Source organism: Geotrypetes seraphini, chromosome 8 (genome assembly GCF_902459505.1).
Source record: "Geotrypetes seraphini chromosome 8, aGeoSer1.1, whole genome shotgun sequence".
Taxonomy (NCBI): Eukaryota; Metazoa; Chordata; class Amphibia; order Gymnophiona; family Dermophiidae; genus Geotrypetes; species Geotrypetes seraphini.
This window is the reverse complement of record NC_047091.1, coordinates 127,682,740-127,703,482: the sequence shown is the minus strand read 5'-3', so window position 1 is coordinate 127,703,482 and position 20,743 is coordinate 127,682,740. Positions and strand designations below refer to the sequence as shown.

Here is a 20,743-nt window from a genome sequence, read left to right as displayed (position 1 = left end):
CTCTCATCCACCTTCCTCCTCTGCCTCTTCCACTCAAAGGTCTGCCAGATCCATCCAGAGCTTCGAATCACCTCAAGTAGATCCCCCTTTTCACAAGTGCTATTTTGTTTTTTAGTTCCCGAAACCGGTCTTAGAGATTCTCTTTGGAAATTGCATCTTCTTAGCTTGTCATCTGCTGTTGTGCAACCCATTGCCATTTATTTAAGTGATTGCATCTGTTTCCACACACTGTGATCCAAAAGCAACATTTGAGGTCATCTACTCGGCTTCATGTGGATGACATATGCAACCACTGCTCACTTTTCACATCTTTTGTCTATTTAATGGGGTGGTTTTCACTTTAAGGGTGAGAATATTTGCCATTTTTCCCCATTTCTCAGACTGTCATGCCTCTGTCAGACATGCTTGATGGCATCATTTCATCTCCCATACCTCATTTTATTGTTACTGTTGTGCTCGTATCCCTCTAAATCACAGGTGTCAGTCCCTCCCCGAGGGCCGCAATCCAGTTGGGTTTTCAGGATTTCCCCAATTAATATGTATTGAAAGCAGTGCATGCAAATAGATCTCATGCATATTCATTGGGGAAATACTGAAAACCCGACTGGATTGCGGCCCTCGAGGAGGGACTTTGACATGCCTGCTCTAAATCATGCTTAAACTTTGTATTGGTACAAATTTCACTATCTCTGTTAGTAGGGTGTTTTGGAGAGCTTTCTCTTTTCTCTAAAGAATTGTTTCCTGCTAATTTCTTGGAGAATTCTCTCCTCTGTCTAGCTTTAAATCATGATCTCTTGTCTTTGAATTTATTTTTCTATGGCTAAAGTATTGTAGCTGTCATGTTAACCCTTCTACATAATAAGTTTAGACTAAAATAACATAAAAAGTTGTGGATGGCATTTATGTATTGAACTAATTATGACTGGTTTTTCAGAACTCTGCTCCCTTCATCCAGTCAGTGAAGAAACAACACATTTACACTTTGTTTAAATAAAAATGCCATTACAATTCAGTAGAAGGGAGCAAGAAGAAATTGCACCTTCCTGTACTCAAGCCTGCTAAACATGTCAAATGTTTGTCATAGCTCTCCTTTCTCCAGACAGCACATTTGCAGTATGTTAAGCATAATTTTATACCTGTTACCCACTCTAGGTAGCTACATCACTACAATAGGGGTGGACTTCAAAATACGAACAGTTGAGATTAATGGAGAAAAGGTGAAGCTCCAGATCTGGGATACAGCAGGACAGGAGCGCTTCCGAACCATAACATCTACGTAAGTTCAGCCTGAGTTGCCATGAATTTTATTTTTTTTGTTGATAAGAATGTTGAGACTTTGTCAGTAGATTCAACCTCACTAGTGAGGCTTTGTCATATTCCCTTACTTCAGTTTCCAACTCTTCTTGCAGGCTAGTTTTATGTGTGTGCTTTGTTTACTTCACTCGTCGTTCCTGATGGAGAGGTAAAATTTTGTTCTGTTAAAGTCTTGGGTCCTTATCCATCTAGACAGATCCAGATCAGCAGATTGGTCCCCTCCCAACCATCAGAAAGGGATACAGATAACTAACATTCATAAGAACATAAGAATTGCTATCTCCGGTGATCCACACACACGGAGGCCATGCCAGGTCTACCCTGTCTGATTACCAGTATAAGGGCTGTTGCAGCCTGGAATCCTTCAGTATTTCTCAATTTCCAGCAGATAGCACAGGTGTAGCTGTTACTGTAGAATTAATAGGTTTGACTCCCCAGGGCAGTTCTGTTTTTAGGGCTAGATTCACTAAGGACACTGACTGTGTCCAGACCACTTTGCGACCCAATTTTCCTCCGACCCGATTCACTAACTTCGTGGCCGATCATCCTCCGATCTGTGCATGCAAATGAGAGAAAACCCATGCAAAGTAGGAAGGATGCAATTCACTAAACAAATTTAGGCACACTGACTGGGCTGGCCGATCCAAAAACAAGCGACTGCTGAGGGTCAGTCGCTTGTGCAAAATCCCTGCTCTCTGCCCTGATTCGCCTTCTCTGGCCACCCTGCTCTCTGCCCCGACTCTCCTGCCCTTCCCCCGCAAGCCCGTGGTTTTAACCTGCGGGTTTAAAGCAGGTTAAAACCATGGGCTCGGGGAAAAAAAGTAAAAAAAAAAAAGTTTCAAGCTGCTCTGTAAACATGCACAGACATCTACAGCAGGGGTGTCAAAGTCCCTCCTCGAGGGCCGCAATCTAGTCTGGTTTTCAGGATTTCCTCAATGAATATGCATGAGATCTATTTGCATGCACTGCTTTCAATACATATTCATTGGGGAAATCCTGAAAACCCGACTGGCTTGCAGCCCTCGAGGAGGAACTTTGACACCTGTGATCTACAGGCAAAGATGATGGTCTGCATAGCGTCAGGATCGCTGCGATCCATGCGGTCGGTTGGGGGCGTGATTGCAATCGCCCCCATTTGCATGAGGACACTTTGAGAATCATCTCCCAGGCAATGGATCGGATCCCTGGGCTTAGTGAATCTAGTCCTTAATTCATTCAAATTTTCAATAGCATCAGCAATTTAAAAAAAAAAAAAGCTATTTTTCTGTAATTTTTTCAGAAATGGGTTTCAGGATTTTCAGCATATCTTCAACATTTCTCCTAAGCCCAGTGTTGAGGATTTTGGTTGTAACAGTGCCATCTATTTTCTCTTTATTTTGTTCACAAACTGTCATCAGAATAAGCCAGTCTTTATGTAGTGCTCAAAACAATCCACTACAGAGTTCCATCTTAACATCTTGTGAGAGCGTTAGCTTGGTTCCACCCATTCTCTTCCGAGCTACTTCTGCTACTGCAGCAAAATGATTCATAAATATGAGTATGTTTGTAACAATTTCAATGACATTACTCTTTATTTTTGGAACACTGAAGTCTTTGGTAAGGAAGTGCAGCAAACGAGCACTGCAGCCATGTTATTAGCTTGGTATTCTCTTCAAGCTCTTCTAAATTTCTTCTCATTTTGGATATATTTGCAACATTGTCTGTGACTAAACTGTGTACTAGACATTTGAATTTTTGTTCACGTTTTAATATAGTTTTTGCTGTAAGTATTCTGATGTATGTGCATTTCCTGCTGTATCTCCACAATCCTAGTAGACACGAACAAACCACTGTGGTTTGTTCATGTATACAAGCACATTCAACATGATCATTGTGGACATTACTCCACCCATCAAGACTTAGGTTAACAATTTTACTCTCTAGACCTGGGGTGTCAAAGTCAGTTCTCGAGGGCCGCAATCCAGTCTGGTTTTCAGGATTTCCCCAACGAATATGCATGAGATCTATTTGCATGCACTGCTTTCATTGTATGCTAATAGATCTCATACATATTCATTGGGGAAATGCTGAAAATCCAACTGGATTAAGGCCCTTGAGGACTGACTTTGACACCTGTGCTCTAGACCTGTGACACATTGCTCCATTTCTCTGTCATAAACTTTATCCAACAGTTCCCTACAACATCTGCTCTGCTGGGTGGACTGTATCCTGGCCTCGGTGACTCAACCATATTAATGAAGTGTGGGTTTTCTATCAGATGGAAAGAAGTGTTTGTCACACTGCCCAAACTAGGCAATTTTCATCAATTACTTCTTTCTAATCTGCTGCGCGGATTCTAGGTCTTTTTCTTTCTTTTAGGTGATTAACATAGTAAATGACAGTTCATCTAGTCCAGGGGTCTGCAACCTTTAAGACATAAAGAGCCACTTGGACCCGTTTTCGAAAAGAAAAAAAAACCTTGGAGCCGCAAAACCATTATAAAACAAATCTAACACTGCATATATTGTTTCTTATCTTAATGCTATATACAGGATCACTAAATTGAAAATAAAATCATTTTTCCTACCTTTGCTATTTGGTGATTTCATGAGTCTCTGGTTGCACTTTCTTCTTCTGACTGTGCATCCAATCTTTCTTCCTTTCTTTCAGCCTCCTGTATGTTTCCTCTCCTCCAGACCTCATTCTCTCCCCCAACTTTTTCTTTGTCTCCCTGTTCCCCCTTCTTTCTGTCTCCGTGCCGTCCCCCAAGCCACTCGGTTTGCTGCCACCGCAATCGGGGAACAGCCCCCAAGCCACCACCGTCCCAAGCTTTCCCTGCAGAAGTGTTGCGCTGACCAGCATTCCGCTCCCTGACGTCAATTCTGACGTAGGAGAGGAAGTTCCGGGCCAACAAGGCATTTCTCCTCATTCCATCCAGCCTGAGCCCCATCTCTCCTTGATCCAGCATTTCCCTTCTGTGTCTGTCAGAATTACCATTCCACCTATTTTCCAGCATCACTCTTCTTTGTGTCCATCTCACCTATATCCCTATCTCACCACTTTTTCAGAATCTTCATTTGTCTCTGTCCTTATCTTTACGCCATGTTCACCATTTGCCCTTTCAATGTCTTTATCTCCCCCCACACACTTTTTCAGCATTACTTCTATGTCTCTATTTCACCTCCTCTTCATGTCCCCTCTGTATCTCTATCCTTATTCAGTAGGTCCTGCTTACCCTTTCTCTTCTTTGTGTCACTATCTCCATTTTCAGCTTTCCCCCCTTTTCCTTTGTTACTGCACCCTGTAGCTAGAATCTTTCTACCCTCCCTCCACTCCGGCCCAGCCCAGTATGAAATATTTCCTTTTGTTTCCCTCCCCTCTCTCTTTCTCTCTCTCTTCTGCTCCCTCACCCACGAGTCCTGCATCTGGCCCTCTCCCTTCTACCTGCACCTGGCAACACCCCCCTGCTCCGCGGCTCTCTTCAGCAACTTGTCAGCAGCGGTGATCAAGACAAGCTACCGACATCGAGGCCTTCCCTCTACGAGTCCCGCCTTTGTGGAAAAAGGAAGTTGAAACAAGCGGGACTCGCAGAGGGTAGGCCCCGACGTCAGAAGCTTGTGTCGATCGCTGCTGCTGAGTTGCCGAAGAGAGCCGCGGAGCAGGGGATGTGGCCGGAAGCAGGGAGAGGGAGATAGGAAGGCTGTAGATCTCCGGAGCATGACACCGACCCCGGCCAGGATGATTTCTTTTTCAGACGTGCACCTTACAAGTCCGGCGTCGCGGCGGGAAATAGCCATGCTGAGCAGTGAGCTCAGCACTACACAGATGAAAGCCTTGCTTGCTGATTGGTCCGGCGGCACGGCGGGGCGGGGCCGCCGGACCAATCAGCAAGCAAGGCTTTCATCTGTGTATGTGCTGAGCTCACTACTCAGCATGGCTATTTCCCGCCGCGACGCCGGACTTGTAACTGCATGCCTGCGTGACACACTACCGGAGCCGCAGCAAAGGTGGAAAAGAGCCGCATGCGGATCTGGAGCCGCAGGTTGCCGACCCCCGATCTAGTCTGTTCAATAGTATACACTGGTGCTGCCCAATTCTGGGGAAAAAATTTCAATTCAATTCAGCCGATTCGAGTTTTCGATTCGATTTTCCTGCCCAATTGGGTGTTTGTTTTTTTTTTGTTTTGTTTTGTTTTTTTCAAACATCCTGGAGGGTATTTTTTATAGCCTCATCACCCCCTTTGCCTTCTCCTACCCACACTAGTGCTGTGGTGTAAACAAAATAAAAAAGACTTTTCCTCTCTGTGAAATCCTAGCTCATGTTCATGGTCTAACACCAGTTGTGGCTGGATACACATTTGAAATCTGACATATTATAATAAAACAGAAAATAAAATTATATTTTCTACTTTTTGTTGTCTGGTCATTATTCAAATCATGTTGGTCCCAGGCTCTGGTTGTCTTCTGATAACTCACTTGCCAGGGTCTCTTGCCCATTTGTCGTTTCCTTCTTTCTCCGTGCTAACCATCCATCTTCCATTTCCCTTCCCTCCCCCGGAGGTCTGGCATCTTTCCTTTTTTTTCATCTCCATCCCCGCAGCTACAGCAATGGACCCCATCATCCCCAGATCCACCATCTCTCCTTTTCTCAACTACCCTTTCATCCAACATCTCTCCCTCCTTCCCCACCACACCAGGGGCCACCAGCTCTCCCTTTCTCTTCCAAACTTTCCAGTATCTCTATTGTTTCTTTTTATACTTTAAGAAAATAAGTTCAGTATAAAACTATTCGAGGCTTGTGTGGATGGGATCAGATGGTTTGTGAGGACAGGGCAGGGACCGAGCTTGTGGGGATGGGGACAAGCTCATGGAGACGAAGACAGATTTTTTTCCCCATGTCATTCTCTATTACTGGGGTTAAAAGTTAGGTTCCCCCTCATCCAAAATACCTTGACATTTTTTTGCATTTCAGGAAAGCTGCCACGGGCTGTATGTGGCGTGATTTTACTGGCGATGACCATCTTGGATTTTTATTCATTTTATTTATTTATTTTTTTTAAAAAAAAGCATCCTTCTGCCTCAAAAACCCTTGTTTTACCAAGGGATCATCTGCAATGAATTCCCCAGGCTATTCTTTCCCTGTTTCATGCCTTTTTTACACAGCTTTTTGTCTGCAGACAAGCAGCCGTGTTCACATGCTGCGGGGTGCAGGAAGAAGGGGGCAGGAGCTTTGGGCTCAGCCTCCTTAAACTCCTTCAATGAGGTTAAAACCCCAAAAAGCCAGAGTCTCCTGACCTCCGGCCCCACTCAGGGACCCTAAATCATCCAAGGATGCAGCAGATCCTTGAGATTATTATAAAGGCATGGAAAGGGATTTCCAGTCCTCCCAGTCTTGCTCTGAGTGGTTACCAACGCATGGAGCTGGCTTGTTCCAAGGTAGAGAAGCTTGCTTAGGGAAATAGTGCCCTATGAAGTCACCGATCACATTGAGTACAGGATCTTTCAATTAAATAGGGATAGCACAGTCAAGAAAAGTTCACTTCTCCCACCCCTGAAATGTTTCTAATTTTCTGATGTTTGGTTAGTTTTGCATATGTTTCAATAGGGTATTTTTAGGACATACTAAATTTAAGGCACATCAGATCACACAAAATTTTTTTAGGGTGCAATAGTGAATTCACACCTCTACTGCTTAGCTGTGTTGGTTGCTGTGTTCACTTAGTTTTGCATGAGATCAGATATACAGCTAAATCCTCCTATGATAAAACAACTACAGACCGTTCAGAACACAGCTATCAGACTAATCTACTCGCTCAGCAAATTCGACCACGTCACACCCGCCTATATAGACTCTCACTGGCTTCCGATAAAAGCAAGAACTCAATTCAAACTCTACTGTTTACTTTTCAAAGTAACCCATGGTATGGCCCCCAATTACCTGAACAACCGTCTTTGCCGCTACCGACTACCCAGATCAAGAAGAACTCAGAATCTTTTCACCTTCCCCCCTTATAATGGTACCCGACGTAAGAAACTTTACGACAGCCTTCTAGCAACTCAGGCAGCGAAAATTGACCCCACCATCACCAAACTGATGATCAAAAAAACAGACATCAAAGTGTTTCGGAAAGAAATCAAAACATTTCTTTTCAAAAAACACGTCCTTACTTAATATTCCCCTCCCCAATCGCACATGCACTCTCCCCAGCAAATAACACACTAGTCATCCCTTGAACCTCATTTACCAAAAATATCCAAACTCCTAAATAAGCACCGCCCTTAGGTATCCATTTAACCTTCTCCTAAATAAGCATCTCCCTTAGGTATCCACTTAACTGATTCCTTCAAAGTTAGGTAACTTTCTTCAGTTGCCTATATTGTTTTCCCCACTGAACCTTGTAACTACTTGAACCCTGTCAAGTTATTCTATCGATAAATCCAGATATCTTGTACTTGTATTTCTATACCGCAACATGTAATTTACTTAAATCGTTGTAATGTAATTCTCTCGGTAATGTCCTGATCTCTTTTAATTGTAATCCGCTTAGAACCGCAAGGCACAGGCGGAATAGAAATCACAAATGTAATGTAAAGTTCAAACAAATACAGATGAAAAGGCAATTAAAATATGGTTGGGAAGGGAGGTTAGATGTTAAAGATAAAATGAAAATTTGGGGAGTTGACGGCTTTCCTGGGCCTAACACTATGTGTCTTTGTCTGCTAATAGATATTACAGAGGAACCCATGGAGTTATTGTTGTATATGATGTTACCAGCGCAGAGTCCTTTGTAAATGTGAAACGATGGTTACATGAAATTAATCAGAACTGCGATGATGTGTGCCGGATATTAGGTAAGTACAGCAAAAGGTCCTTAAAACACATTAATAGCAAAAGAGATGATGTTCAACAGATTGTTTCATGAAGCAAAAAGGGTCTTAAATATTTTATAGGGAAAGGATAAAGGATTTGATGTATCGCCTTTCTGTGGTTACAATCAAAGTAGTTTACATATTAGTCAAACCTCAGTTTGCGAGTAACGCGGTTTGCGAGTGTTTTGCAAGACGAGCAAAACATTCTCACAAATCTTGCCTTGCAAACCAAGCGTTGACTCGATATGCGAGGCTTCCCCCCACCCCCCACTGTGAACTGGCATCGCCCGCCCAAACCCTTACCGCGATCGAACACTGGCACGCAGCACTAACCCACAGGACATGCCGGTGCCCAAAGAGCCTGCCGTTTGCCACTGATTCTGCTGGGCCTTCAGCATCTGTGCATGCTCAAGGCCGCCTGGCTCCCGCTCTCTCCGAGATTCTAATGAGATTCTCGAGGGGGGGGACGTCTTTTTGGGATGTGGTGGGGTGGGGTAGAAGCACGCCAGTGGCCTTGGGGAGGGGTGTCTTTATGGGATGTGGAACGAATCATGCAAGTTTCCCTTACTTTCTATGGAGAAACTGACTTTGGTTTCCGAGCATGCTTCTGGAACGAATTATGCTCACAAACCAAGGTTCCACTGTATATAGATATTCTTTTGGTACCTGGGGCAACGCAGGGTTAAGTGACTTATCCAGAATTGCAAAGAGAAGCAGTGGAAAATGAATCCAGTTTCCATAGTTTTCAGGCCACTGCACTAATCACTAGGCTATGCCTCCTTTATTGTAAAACCACTCAGAAAGACTTTCGAGGGTGGCATGTCAATGTGACTTTAAATCTAATCTCTCAAATTTTGAGAGGGTTTCCCATCATATGAATGGAAGTTTTTATTACAGTTGATGTGAGAAAGGATTTATTGTTTGTGGGTAACCCACTTTCTTTAGTTCCTTCCATAGAACTAACTCAATGAACGCCCAAAGATTTTTTTGAAAAAAGAAACAAAGGATCTCAGATGTCCACCATGCCTGTGGCACATGAGTGTCAAAAGGTAATGACTGGATGGCGAAATGGGACCCATCGGTTCACTCTTTCACACAGTACTAGCAGCCTTTATCTTTGGCGTGGCTTTGCTTCTTTGTTAAAATTTACGAAGGAGCTTCAGTTTTTATTCCCCAAGCCCTGAACTAAGTGGCTATCTTTATTAGAATTTTGTTATTCTTAGAACATGACTAATAGCAGATTTATTATGGTGACACATTTAAGTGACATGTTACCATAAAGGGCTTGTTATTTTGTTACTTTATTGCCAATTATATTACAACGTGCACTTATATATATATATACAGTACATGAATGAATGAAGTGCTCCTGTCAATTTTTAGGCTGTCTAGCTGTGTGATGCTAGTTTTGATTTTTGACATTATAAAGGCTTAATAAGCTAAAAAAAATTTTGAAAATATAGTACAAAAGATTCACACAAGTCACGATTAATAGAAAAAAAGAATTAAAATAAATTATAAATCTTAAAAGGTTTTTTTAGGATCGATGATTGATACCATCATCCAATCATTACCTTTTGCCACTCATGTGCCATAGGTATGGATATCTGAGATCCTTTGTTTCCTTTTTCAAAAAATCTTTGGGCATGCATTGTTCGAGTTAGTTCTATGGTAGGAACTTGATTAGCTAGCTCACATTTTTGTGTGTGTACGTATTTAAGTAGCACCTACCATGCCTATACAACATGTGCATGGATTATTGATCTCAAATCGAGAGTGGCAAGATTCACTGCTCTGTTCTTTTCAGTGGGAAATAAGAATGATGACCCAGAGCGAAAGGTTGTAGAGACAGAAGATGCCTATAAGTTTGCAGGACAGATGGGTATCCAGCTGTTTGAGACCAGTGCCAAAGAAAACATTAATGTTGAAGAGGTATGTAGAGTAATTTTTTCTCTGAAAGTTGTGTGCTCAAAGCCTTTGTGACTATATGCTCTTAAATAGATGTAAATTGTTTTGGCAGTACTTCAGAAGTTGCTAACTTGCAGGTTGTAACTTAAAGCTTAAGAATGATATAGTTTGGTGCACAGAAACCTGAGTGAGATTTGTTTCCATTAGTTTTTATGTTCTGTTTATGCCAGTGGTTTCAGTTTTGGTCCTGGAGGCACCCCACCAGTAAGGTTCTTATCTACAATAGATATTCATGAAAGATTTGCATGCACTGTCTCAACTGCAAGCAAATTTCTCATGATTATTCATTGTAGATATCCTGGTTTATGCTGAGAGGAACAAAGGTACAGTGCAATATGTACTTTTGTTTTTTAAATAATCAGCTTTAGTTTGATTCCATTGAAGGGTTTGCATTTGACTGTTCCTTGTGTCAGCCTAAGCTGAAAGGTCCCTACCTCCATCGTTCGCAGCATAGTGTCATAGCTACCATATTAGCATTACCTTGTAGAGCAAAGTCCTTCCATGAGAGCAAATCATCAACAGCTTCAGTGGTCAGCTTTCTTCAGGAGCTCAGCTGGGTGGTGAATTTCTCCAAGACCTACCTGTTGCTGTCTCAGAGCCTAACTTACCTGGGAGTGCAATTTGACACCCTCGTGGGCAGGGTATTTCTTCCTCAGGAGCAGATTGTCTGTTTGTAGTCTCAAATTCACAAGCTCCTGACTTCTTGGTTTCCTCAAGCTTGGAAGTATCTCTGGGTGCTAAGGTTCATGGCTTCTTCTCTGGAGGTAGTTCAGTAGGCTCAGGCCCCCTTTATAGTGTTTCTCTCGTGCTAGTCTCCTCAGTGTCATGCTCTGGAGGTGAGACTTTCTCTCTGGAGAGTACTTGCACAAGTCTCCAGTGGTGGCCTAGGGTGAGTCACCTTTCTCGTGGGGGGCAGAGGGTGTCAGCCTGGAACCACCTCAATGATATTGGTGACAACAGATGCAAGTCTCAGTTTGGGGCACGTTGCTTGACTCTGGTGGTACAGGGTCGATGGTTGATCAATTGGCTGGAGACTTGGGCGTTTTGTCTCGCCTTGCAAGCTTTCAGCAAGAGGGCAAGGTGGTGTGAGTCCTGCCCAACAATGTGACAGAAGTGGCCTATATGAACAGACAGGGTGGCACAAGAAATATGTTGGTGTTCAAGGAGGTGGCATCTCTGATGGTTTGGGCAGAACCTGTTGGTGGCACACTTGGCAGATGTGGAAAACGTTTGGGACAAATTCTTCAGACAGAACACCTTAGATTCAGCAGAGTGAAGCCTCAGTCTGGAGGCCTTCAATCTGATTGTTTGAATCTGGAGTCTATCGGTGTTCAATCTCCTGGCCACTGTGTGCAACGCGCAAATTCCTCAGCTCTTCAGCAGAGGAACCCCAGGGTGGTTTCATTAGGTGGCCTAGTGAAGCTTTGGCAGTCGCAGGGTCTTCTGTATGTGTTTCTCCCTTGAACTCTGGTGGAACGGGTGCTCCAATAGATAGGCATGCAGGTTTAGTGGTGTTGGTGGTTCCAGATCTGCCTTGCAGACCCTGGTACTGAGACTTGATCAGGCTCGTGGTTGGGACGCCCTTGCGCCTCTCGGGGCTGGCTGGATTATTGGTTTAGGGTCCAGTTCGAATGTCTGACCCATCTTCATTCTCACTTATAGCCTGGCTCTTGAGAGGACACGTTTAACTGAAAAGGGTTTTTCAGTGGCTATAGTCTCCACTATGTTTCAGTCTCATAAGCGTTTGACTTCTCTAGCTAATATTTGGATCTGGCACATCTTTGAGGTTTGGTGCGTGGACCAGAGGGTGTCTCCATTGTGGGCCTCTTTGGCTGAGATTTTGCAATTCCTGCAGGATACTTTTGATAAGGGACTGATCTTAGCTTTTCTGAAGGTCCAGATTGCATCTTTGTCGGTCTTCAGGGGGCCTGATGGAGCGTGGCATCTTCTGCAGACATGTTGCAGTTTCCAAGAGGGGGTCCTTATGCTCCTACCACCAAGTCATCCAGTAGTACCCCCTTGAGACTCGAATTTGGTGCTGTCAGTGCTGGTTTCAGTACTCTTTGAACATTTGCTTGCTCCTTGAAGAATTTCAAAGACAATTTTTTCTTGTGGCTGCTTCACTAAGAGAATCTCGGAGCTGCAGGCTCTTTCGTGTAGAGAGCTATTTGGGGGGTTTTCGGAAGAGAATATGGTTTTATGGGCAGTTTCTTTCTTCCTTCCTAAGGTAGTATCGCCATTCCATTTGATCCAGTCCATTTCTCTTCCTTTTTTTCCCAATTCTTTATTTATTTTTTCATCTTCCATCAAGTGTACAGTATTACATCAATTAATTCATACACATCACTTGAAATTCTGAGAGATTGAAAAGGAGATATAGGGTCAGCAGCAGCTGGCATGTTTCAACATGATGCAGATTCTTTTGGTGTATTTGCAGAGGACAAGAGGAGTCCCGTCGGTCAGATCACTTGTTCGTTTTGATTGGTGGTTGTAGTTGAGGGGTGAATGGGCCTCTAAAGCAACCTCAGCTCGCTGGATTAAGGTGACGATTGCTTCAGCTTATCTGTTGAATGGTAGGGACAGTGCCTCAGGCTCTAAAGGCACATTCAACCAGGGGGGTCCAGCCTCTTGGACAGAGAGGTGTTTGATCCTGCCGCAGGAGATCTGTAGGGTAGGGCAACAGCTTGATCTCTGCATTCTTTCACTTGTCATTACTACCTTGATGTGCAGGCATCTCAGGATGCAGCCTTTGGGGCAAGGGTGTTTACAGTTTTCCAGGTTTCTAGCTCTTGTTAGTAACTGCTTCGGTACTTCCCTGCATCAGTGACTGGACCAGTCTGGATAGGCTGACAAAGAAGAAGAAATTAGGGCTTACGTGCTAAATTTCTGTCCTTTAGGCCTTCCAGAACCCTCCCAGTTGGGGGTAGGGGGGATCAGCAGTGGAGAATACCATGACTAGGGGGGGAGGGTGGCAAGGAGTTTTCTTTGCTGAAATCTCAGCTTCTGCATTTAAGAAAAAGGAAGAAAGAAAAGAAATGAAGATATAATTGCCAGCTTTGTTTAGGTATCGGTTGTACAGTTTGGCAGCTCTGTGTGGCTCTTTCAAGTTTACAGCAGTAAGGACTTTCCTGAGCAGCGAGCAACAGGGTGTTCTGGCCGGGAATGTATGCTTGTTTTTTTTATAAATTTAGATGACTTTCTCCCTGCTTTGTGATGCCCATACTGGATGTTTAGGTTCTTCATAGGAATCATATACTGTTTTAAGATTTTAGTGTTCAGTCTCCACCTGCTGGTAGGCATACATAAACCTATAGTCGGTGACTGGACCAGTCTGGAAGGCCTAAAGAAAATTTATCAGGTTAGACCTAATTTCTCCTTTTGCTTAACTTCAGGTCCATCACCGTGTCCATTCCCATACTCAGCAAGTACTATGTGAAGATGAGGTAGAGAGGGTTGAAGAAACTTTCCTTTTACTTAGTGACAGGAGAATCCAGGTCTCTCTCTTTTTTATACAAAATTTTAAGTTCACTTCAGCCCATGTCGATTCAGAAGTGGGTAGGATGGTTGGTTGCAAGATCTGGGACTTGAAATTAGTGTGAAATTTGTAAATGAAGCTTTGCAAGAGCAGGTTTATAAATCATGTTTTGGGCTTATATATCACCTGGGTAGGCATTAAGTGTGGGCATAACCACTGATAGTTATCTAAAATGCAGGAGAGATTTGCTACTTTAGGCCATCTTTTTTGGTCCTGTGTGACCATTCAGCATTTTTGGTCATGGGTACAGGTGTATGTTGCCAAAATCTCATTTGACACTTACCCACAATTATATCTATTTGCTGCTGATAGAATTCTGCCTCAAATGTTTAAGAAAAGTGCAAGGATACTATTATACTGTTGTCCCATGACTAATTGAAGATTTCAACAGATGCCTACATTGACCCAGTAGTATAATCTTGTACATGCTATGATGGTTGTGGAAAGGTACAGGGTGGGAAGAGCTCAACCACAGTGCTGGAGGAAATTTCAACAGGTTTGGGATCCTATTTGGATGTCTGTCACATACAGCCGTAGCTAGCTTCTAAACCCCCCAAATCTTCCTCGGTGAAGACTGAAGCAAAGAACTCATTTAATCTCTGCTATGGCCTTGTCTTCCCTGAGAGTTCCTTTTAACCCTTAGTTGTCCAACCAATTCTCTTCCTGGCTTTTTTCTTTTAATATGCCTAAAAAGCTTTTACAGTGTGTTTGCTTCCAGCACAATCTTCTTCTCAAGGTCTCTTTGCCTTGCCTTTGTGCTGCTTACAATTATTTTCAGTCGGATCCTTCTTCCACTTTCTGAAGGGGATTCTCTTTTGGCTCTAATAGTTTCTTTCACCTCACTCGTTAACCATGCCAGTTTCCGTTTGGTCTTCCTTCCTCCTTTTTTAATACATGGAATATATCTAGTCTGGGCTTCCAGGATGGTATTTTTTAGGAACATCCATGCCTGATGTAAAGGTTTGACCTGTGCAGCTGCTCCTCTAAATTTCTTTTTTACCATTCTTCTCATGTTATCTAGTCTCCTTTTTTAAAGTTAAATGCTGTTGTATTAGATTTCTTGTGTGAACTTATTCCAGGGATTATACCAAATCTGATCATGTTATGATCATTGTTATCAAGTGGCCCTGTACTATTACCTCCTGCACCAATTCATGCAGGAGGTTATTCCTTTGCCTGAACCAGCTGCTCCGTAAAGCAGTCCTTGATTTCATCAAGGAATTTTATCTCCCTAGCATGCCCTCATATTACATTAGTATCAGGGTAGTTGAAATCACCCATTATTATTGTGTTACCCAATTTGTTAGCCTCCCTAATTTCTAATACTGAACCTGACCAACACCTATCAAGCACCTGTAAGTTCTGGCTGGGGATTTCAGAACCTTAGTGTCACACTTGACTGTCCACAACTAATAGACGGGGGGGCGGGGGGGCGGCGTCAGGAGCAAAGTCGTTGAGCTCTACCATGACACTAGACTTAAGACCAACACCAGTCTAAAAATCCTTATCATGTGCTGGAGGTAGATAAATACTGAAAGGTTCCAGCACAACACAAGCCTATCCTATAATGTCACTGGGATTTTCAGCTGTTGGCCTCCATCTGCTGGTAGGAAAGGGAACAGAATACCATTTGTCCAGACTAGTGTGGTTGCGATGCTAAGGAAAATAGGTTTGTTCTGTGCTGACAATGCACTTGTAGATAGCATTTGAAAATTATACTACTACAAAGCCTGTACAAAATAAGGTAAAGTTTTGGGGATGATGGATTGTATGCATGTCTGTCATTTGGGATGGTTATGTGGTAGTTTACTTCTGACGGGAGATTGCTAAATGGTTTAGTAAATGTTTTCCTGTCTCTTATCCGCAATAAGAATGGTCATACTTCTTAGTAAGGCCCCGATTTCTCAATCTATTTCTTAAGATATACCCATTCAGTTGGGTACAATAACTGTGTATATGAGAGTTTCAGTACACGTTTGTGGACTGGGTATGTCCAGAGGATGAGGTTGAAAATCCCTAGTAGTATGGGGTTGTAAAAAGGATAAAGTGCATGGGGTGAGTTTATCTGTACATATTGGTGTATTTTAACACATTATAAGGGTAAATTAATTATATTGTATTTGATTTTTTTTTTTTCAGATGTTTAACTGCATTACTGAGCTAGTCTTACGTGCTAAAAAAGAAAATTTAGCAAAGCAGCAACAACAGCAACAAAATGATGTGGTGAAGCTGACAAAAAACAGTAAACGGAAGAAAGGATGCTGCTAATGCTCCAGGTGTTGCAGAGACTGATCTCAGAGCGCTTCCTTCAACTGTTGACTACTGCAAAGACTTTGTTCTCGTACCGAGCGCTCACTTCGGCAATTTGACTACTGCAGAGCCCCTGCTCTCACACTGCGACTCCTCCAGTGGGAATCTGGTGGTGAGAAGGAAATTTTGCCTCTGGGCAGTGTCTCGCTTCCAGGGGCTTTTGGGGGCATTTTCTCACTTTGTGCTGTTTATTTAAAAGAGATGGTTCTCCAGGATTTCTGTTGAGACACTGGTGTGTAGTTCAGTGTCATGCCAAGAAAGTAGTATTGGACTGTTGTTAACCTTCTCTTTTACTCAGTCCAGAGTACCTAACAGAAAAGACCAGCTCGCCGCTGACAACATGGATTGATTTAACTTGAAAGTTTGTACATATTATATACTTTAACCAATACTACCCTTATTTTGCTTCATCTTCCATCTTAATACTGGCCAATCCTGAATGCTAGTTCATCTTTTGAGAGAAATAGTGGAGGAAATGGTGTTCATCTCGGCTTGTGTCAGGTTGGGTGCTGGACCTGGCTTTCCCATTCATTCTTCTGCGTTCTTTAATTTGCCAGAATATTTAAATGTCAAACCAAGGAACACCTTCTTGTCTCTTAGGCAGAAATGAAGTTAATGTGGATACAAACATTTTTAAACTAGCAAATTATCTTTTCAGTCTGGATTTTTATTGGCTGCTAATTGCATTCATATTTTAGACCAGAATCTGAACTTTACTAGAGAACATTTTTTCTAATAAGAGAAAAATTGCCAAAACTGTTTTTGTACTATCCTGTCCATAAGTAGGAAAAATGAAATAAAATGTGAATTGTGGATCTGTAGTGGTTAGTCGTGGATTACGGGTAATTGTGTCCATACTTAATGATTCTAAATTGAAGGTCAGCACCTGCTCAGCCTGTACTCTAAAGCTTTACTTCTTGATTTGGTCCTCTAAACAGTTTATATACTTTTCAGTCTTTCTGTTGTGAACTTGCATTTGGTTTGATCTTACAGATATAGAGTGAAGTCCCCCAGTGCAGATGTTCTTAAAAACAATGCCTGTACCATAAGCTCTAGGATGACATTGGAGGAAACTGGCTGAACTAGTTACCTCTCTGTTTTCTTATAGTATTTTGCTTTCATCCCTGTCCTAAACTGGTCTCAAAAAAAATTCTGTTTGTGGTTTTATTGCTCTACAAGTACTGGAGGTTTAAGATGCTGCTGCTTGGAATGAGATAAACAGTATAAAAAAAATCAACCTCATTTATTTCTAGGAGACTGTTTACATAAGTGACTGATAGAACAGTTTTATTAAAATAGTGTTTTTCTTTGCATGTAAGTATAAAAACATTTATATACAGCATATCTACATAACTGTACATGTCAGTATGATGACAGCATGGAAGGCACATGCTTCCACTATGCAGTCAAAGGAAGATTAGTGTGAGCAGCTCCTTCTACTGACTCATACATTAAGGTAGACTTTTTAAATAAGTGCAGAGCCAAACTTTCTCATGACAGCACCAAATCCATACCCAAGGAGGCAGTAGTTGGATACGGTTTGTTAACCCAGTATATTGGCATATATTCCACAACAAGCAATGGATCCAGGCCCTGCCATCATGACCACACCCCTGCCCAGAACTTATTAAGAGCTGTTAAAACTTTTATTGTCTCACAGCCACCAAAAGAAATGCATTGTATAAAGTAGCATAAATGTCTATAGTGCTTTAAGGAGGATACCGTATCCCCTTTATGTAAACATGATCCAATTCAAGCTGTCTGTGGGTGTGTACCTCTTACACCAAGGGCTATTCTTACCAGGCAATCCGGTCAATTTTAACTCATGTACCATTCCCTCCTCCATGTGTGAAATTCTACAGCTTTGGGCAAAGCTGATGTGGGCCCTTATAGCTTCTCTGGCACAATTTCTCCTGTTTTGTTTATTCAATCCGTATTTGTTTGGAATTAGCATTTCTAAAACAGCAGTGTGCCCATTTTAGATCTGATTATTGAAAAGTGAGAAAATGTGCCTCCCCTTTGGCACAGTGGGCGTAGGACCCTGACGTTCCAGCTGGATTGTAGAAGTAGCTCAGGTATTCTGCCTTGATAGCCATTGGAGAAGGAATAAGCAGCTTGCTCCATTCCTTCTGGTGTTTGTCCATCAGCAGTTGGTTAATAACCCTGTGCATGTCATCCTACAAAAAGAATGAACTGATGAAAAGTGAGCATATTGTTTTCAAACCTTTTTCAACCTAGGAAACATTGAGATGGGTTGTCTTGATTCATGCAAGAAGCATATGAAGTGATAATGCCATGTAAACCTTTCTTCTTACATGCAGTCCTGCTGTACTGATAGTCTTGCCCCATCTAAAAACTTTGTTGTATAAATGAAATAATCTATTTTTATAAAAGCATATCGAAGGCATAGTGCTCATTTATTAAATTCCTTTTACTGTCCCATTTGCTATGCATATTGGTACAGAGGAAAAGCAAGGTAAGACAAACAAATGTGAAGGCTGAGCCCAGAGATTTGTCTTAAGTATGCCTCTGAATTGAGAGTACACTTATTTTCTTTACAAAAAAAGCACAGTTACTTACCTGTAACAAGTGTTATCCAGGGACAACAGGCCGATATTCTCACAAGTGGGTGACGACATCCAAGGAGCCCAATACAGACAGTGCAAAAGTGTACTATCACTTTAACTTCTTAGAAGTCTCAAGACCGTCTGTACTGCACATACGAGACTGCTTTCCTACCCGTTGGCTCGCGGGACCATCAGTTTGGTAAACAAGCTAAGAACCCAACTAGGGGAGGCAGGAGGGTTGTGAGAATATCTCTGCTGTCCCTGGATAACACCTGTTACAGGTAAGTAACAGTGCTTTATCCCAGGGCAATCTTAAATCGGATACGCCAATGAATAGACAGCCAATGTAATTGTTGAAGAATTGGTATATGATGTCTGTATAAAGGGCACCAAGAAATTAACCCAGCAGTAGCATTTTGAGCTATCTGTATGACTCAGATCTTTTTATGATAAACCAACTAACTACAGTAATCAAAAAGTGGGTATATAGTTAACTGGGCTCAAGAATTCCTTCAAAGGCTACAACAACTTCATCTTCAAGAATACTTTCTGCATAACTGATTTAACATATGGCTTCACAGATAGTGAAGAATTAAGAAATGCGCCAAGATATTTCATTGTTCCTAAAATAGAGATCTCAGTATTCTCAAAAGAAAAAAATGCAGGAAATTGAAAATTCAATCTACCTGAAAGCAGCAATACCTGTGTTTTCGATGGGTTCAACCATTTATTAGCTAAAAGCCAAGAATTAACCTTTTCCTATCGTAATAAATTTTACGTTAACGCTGGTTCCAATCGTAATTATTTTAGCAAAATTTTGTATTATTCACCGTTACCATTTACGGCTATTGTAAACATAATGTAAATAAGTCATAAGTCTGTAAATTCAAATATTTTGTGTTCCTGGCTCTTTATTAGTCCATACAGACTGTTTATCCACTGTCTATCATTTTTGGAATGTCCCGTCATCCGGGATACACGATAGGAAAAGGTTAATAGTATTAAGGCATAATATCAAAAATTAAAATGTACAGAAATCGACTCATGAACTTGAAAATAAAACTGAATATCATCTGCATAGAGCCGATAGCGCACACCTAAACAACTCAGAATTTTACAGATGGTGATAGATATATATAGATAGATAGATAAAAATAAAAAAACCAATAATGCAGAAAGTGAAGATACGTGTGATATATACCCAAGCTATTTTTAACCCAAGATGAACTAGTGGCACCCAATTTTACTTGAAAATGATGATCCTGTGAAAGTGAAGTAAACCATTTCAGCACTTGTCCTGCTATACCAAAAGCTTGTAATCTCTTGACCAAATTCCAGGGTGGACAATTGTTAGGGAAATTAGGTTTTGTATTTTAGACTAAATTTATAATTTTTTTTGACCCTGGAATGGGGGGGAGGGGAGTGAGATTTATAAGAATTAGGCTATTGGAAACAAGATGTTATATTTCAAGATTTTAAGTATCATGTAAATGAACCAGATAGTGCTTTTCTGAAGGATTTTTCTCTATTGATAGATTTTGTTCAATATATACATATATCCATAAACAGAAGAATCTCAGGTATCAATTCCAATTGCTGTGGGAGCTGCATCAGACACCTTGGGACACTCATGTCATTGAGATTAGGCATCCTTCGTTCCCACCCTGATGTTGAGGAAGGATTTGTCCTCTGTGATATCCCCTATGCCATGTGTCAGGTGGAGGCCAAGAAGCATCAGCATTGATCCCTTTGAGAGAGTTAAGCATTGAAGTTTTCAATATCCTTTGAAGCACCCCCAACCTGAGGACAGCTCATTCCCATAGTACTAGAAAGGGTGTGCCAGCCTGTTGTCTGAGCCAAGACCAGGTTACCAATTTCAGTCCTGATCAGTTTCATTGATATGACCATACTGGCTGAACCCCAGCCTTTATTTTATTTTTTTGGTAACCCACAATTTGTAAAGGAAAACTAGACTAAACATAAAATCATAATAAAATACTATTTATTGTGGCTTGATGGTGGCCTTCGAATAATTGATCCAGACCATGATGCAGGGAGAGATAGGACATCTGTCCAGCAAGGTGCTGCAGTGTTAAGGACACAGAAGTTGGCTCCTTAGGTACCCAAACTCATTCTCAAGGTCCATACCCTTCCAGACATACATCAATACCAATTCCTTGAAGGGAGTCAGATCTGATGCC

The 20,743-nt window shown here is 41.9% G+C and overlaps 2 protein-coding genes across 2 annotated transcripts in view; one reads left to right on the top strand and one right to left on the bottom strand.

The window, feature by feature from the left end:
- Positions 1-16,788, top strand: part of RAB35 (RAB35, member RAS oncogene family) — a 38,908-nt gene extending 22,120 nt beyond the window's left edge. Inside the window, exons 3-6 of the mRNA XM_033955550.1 lie at positions 1,153-1,276; positions 8,020-8,144; positions 9,970-10,094; positions 15,805-16,788. Coding sequence (XP_033811441.1) covers positions 1,153-1,276; positions 8,020-8,144; positions 9,970-10,094; positions 15,805-15,933 — 503 coding nt within the window. The 3' untranslated portion in view covers positions 15,934-16,788. The remainder of the gene's footprint in view (positions 1-1,152; positions 1,277-8,019; positions 8,145-9,969; positions 10,095-15,804) is intronic.
- Positions 16,789-17,341: 553 nt separating this feature from the next.
- Positions 17,342-20,743, bottom strand: part of BICDL1 (BICD family like cargo adaptor 1) — a 97,867-nt gene continuing 94,465 nt past the window's right edge. Inside the window, exon 10 of the mRNA XM_033955992.1 lies at positions 17,342-18,152. Coding sequence (XP_033811883.1) covers positions 17,964-18,152 — 189 coding nt within the window. The 3' untranslated portion in view covers positions 17,342-17,963. The remainder of the gene's footprint in view (positions 18,153-20,743) is intronic.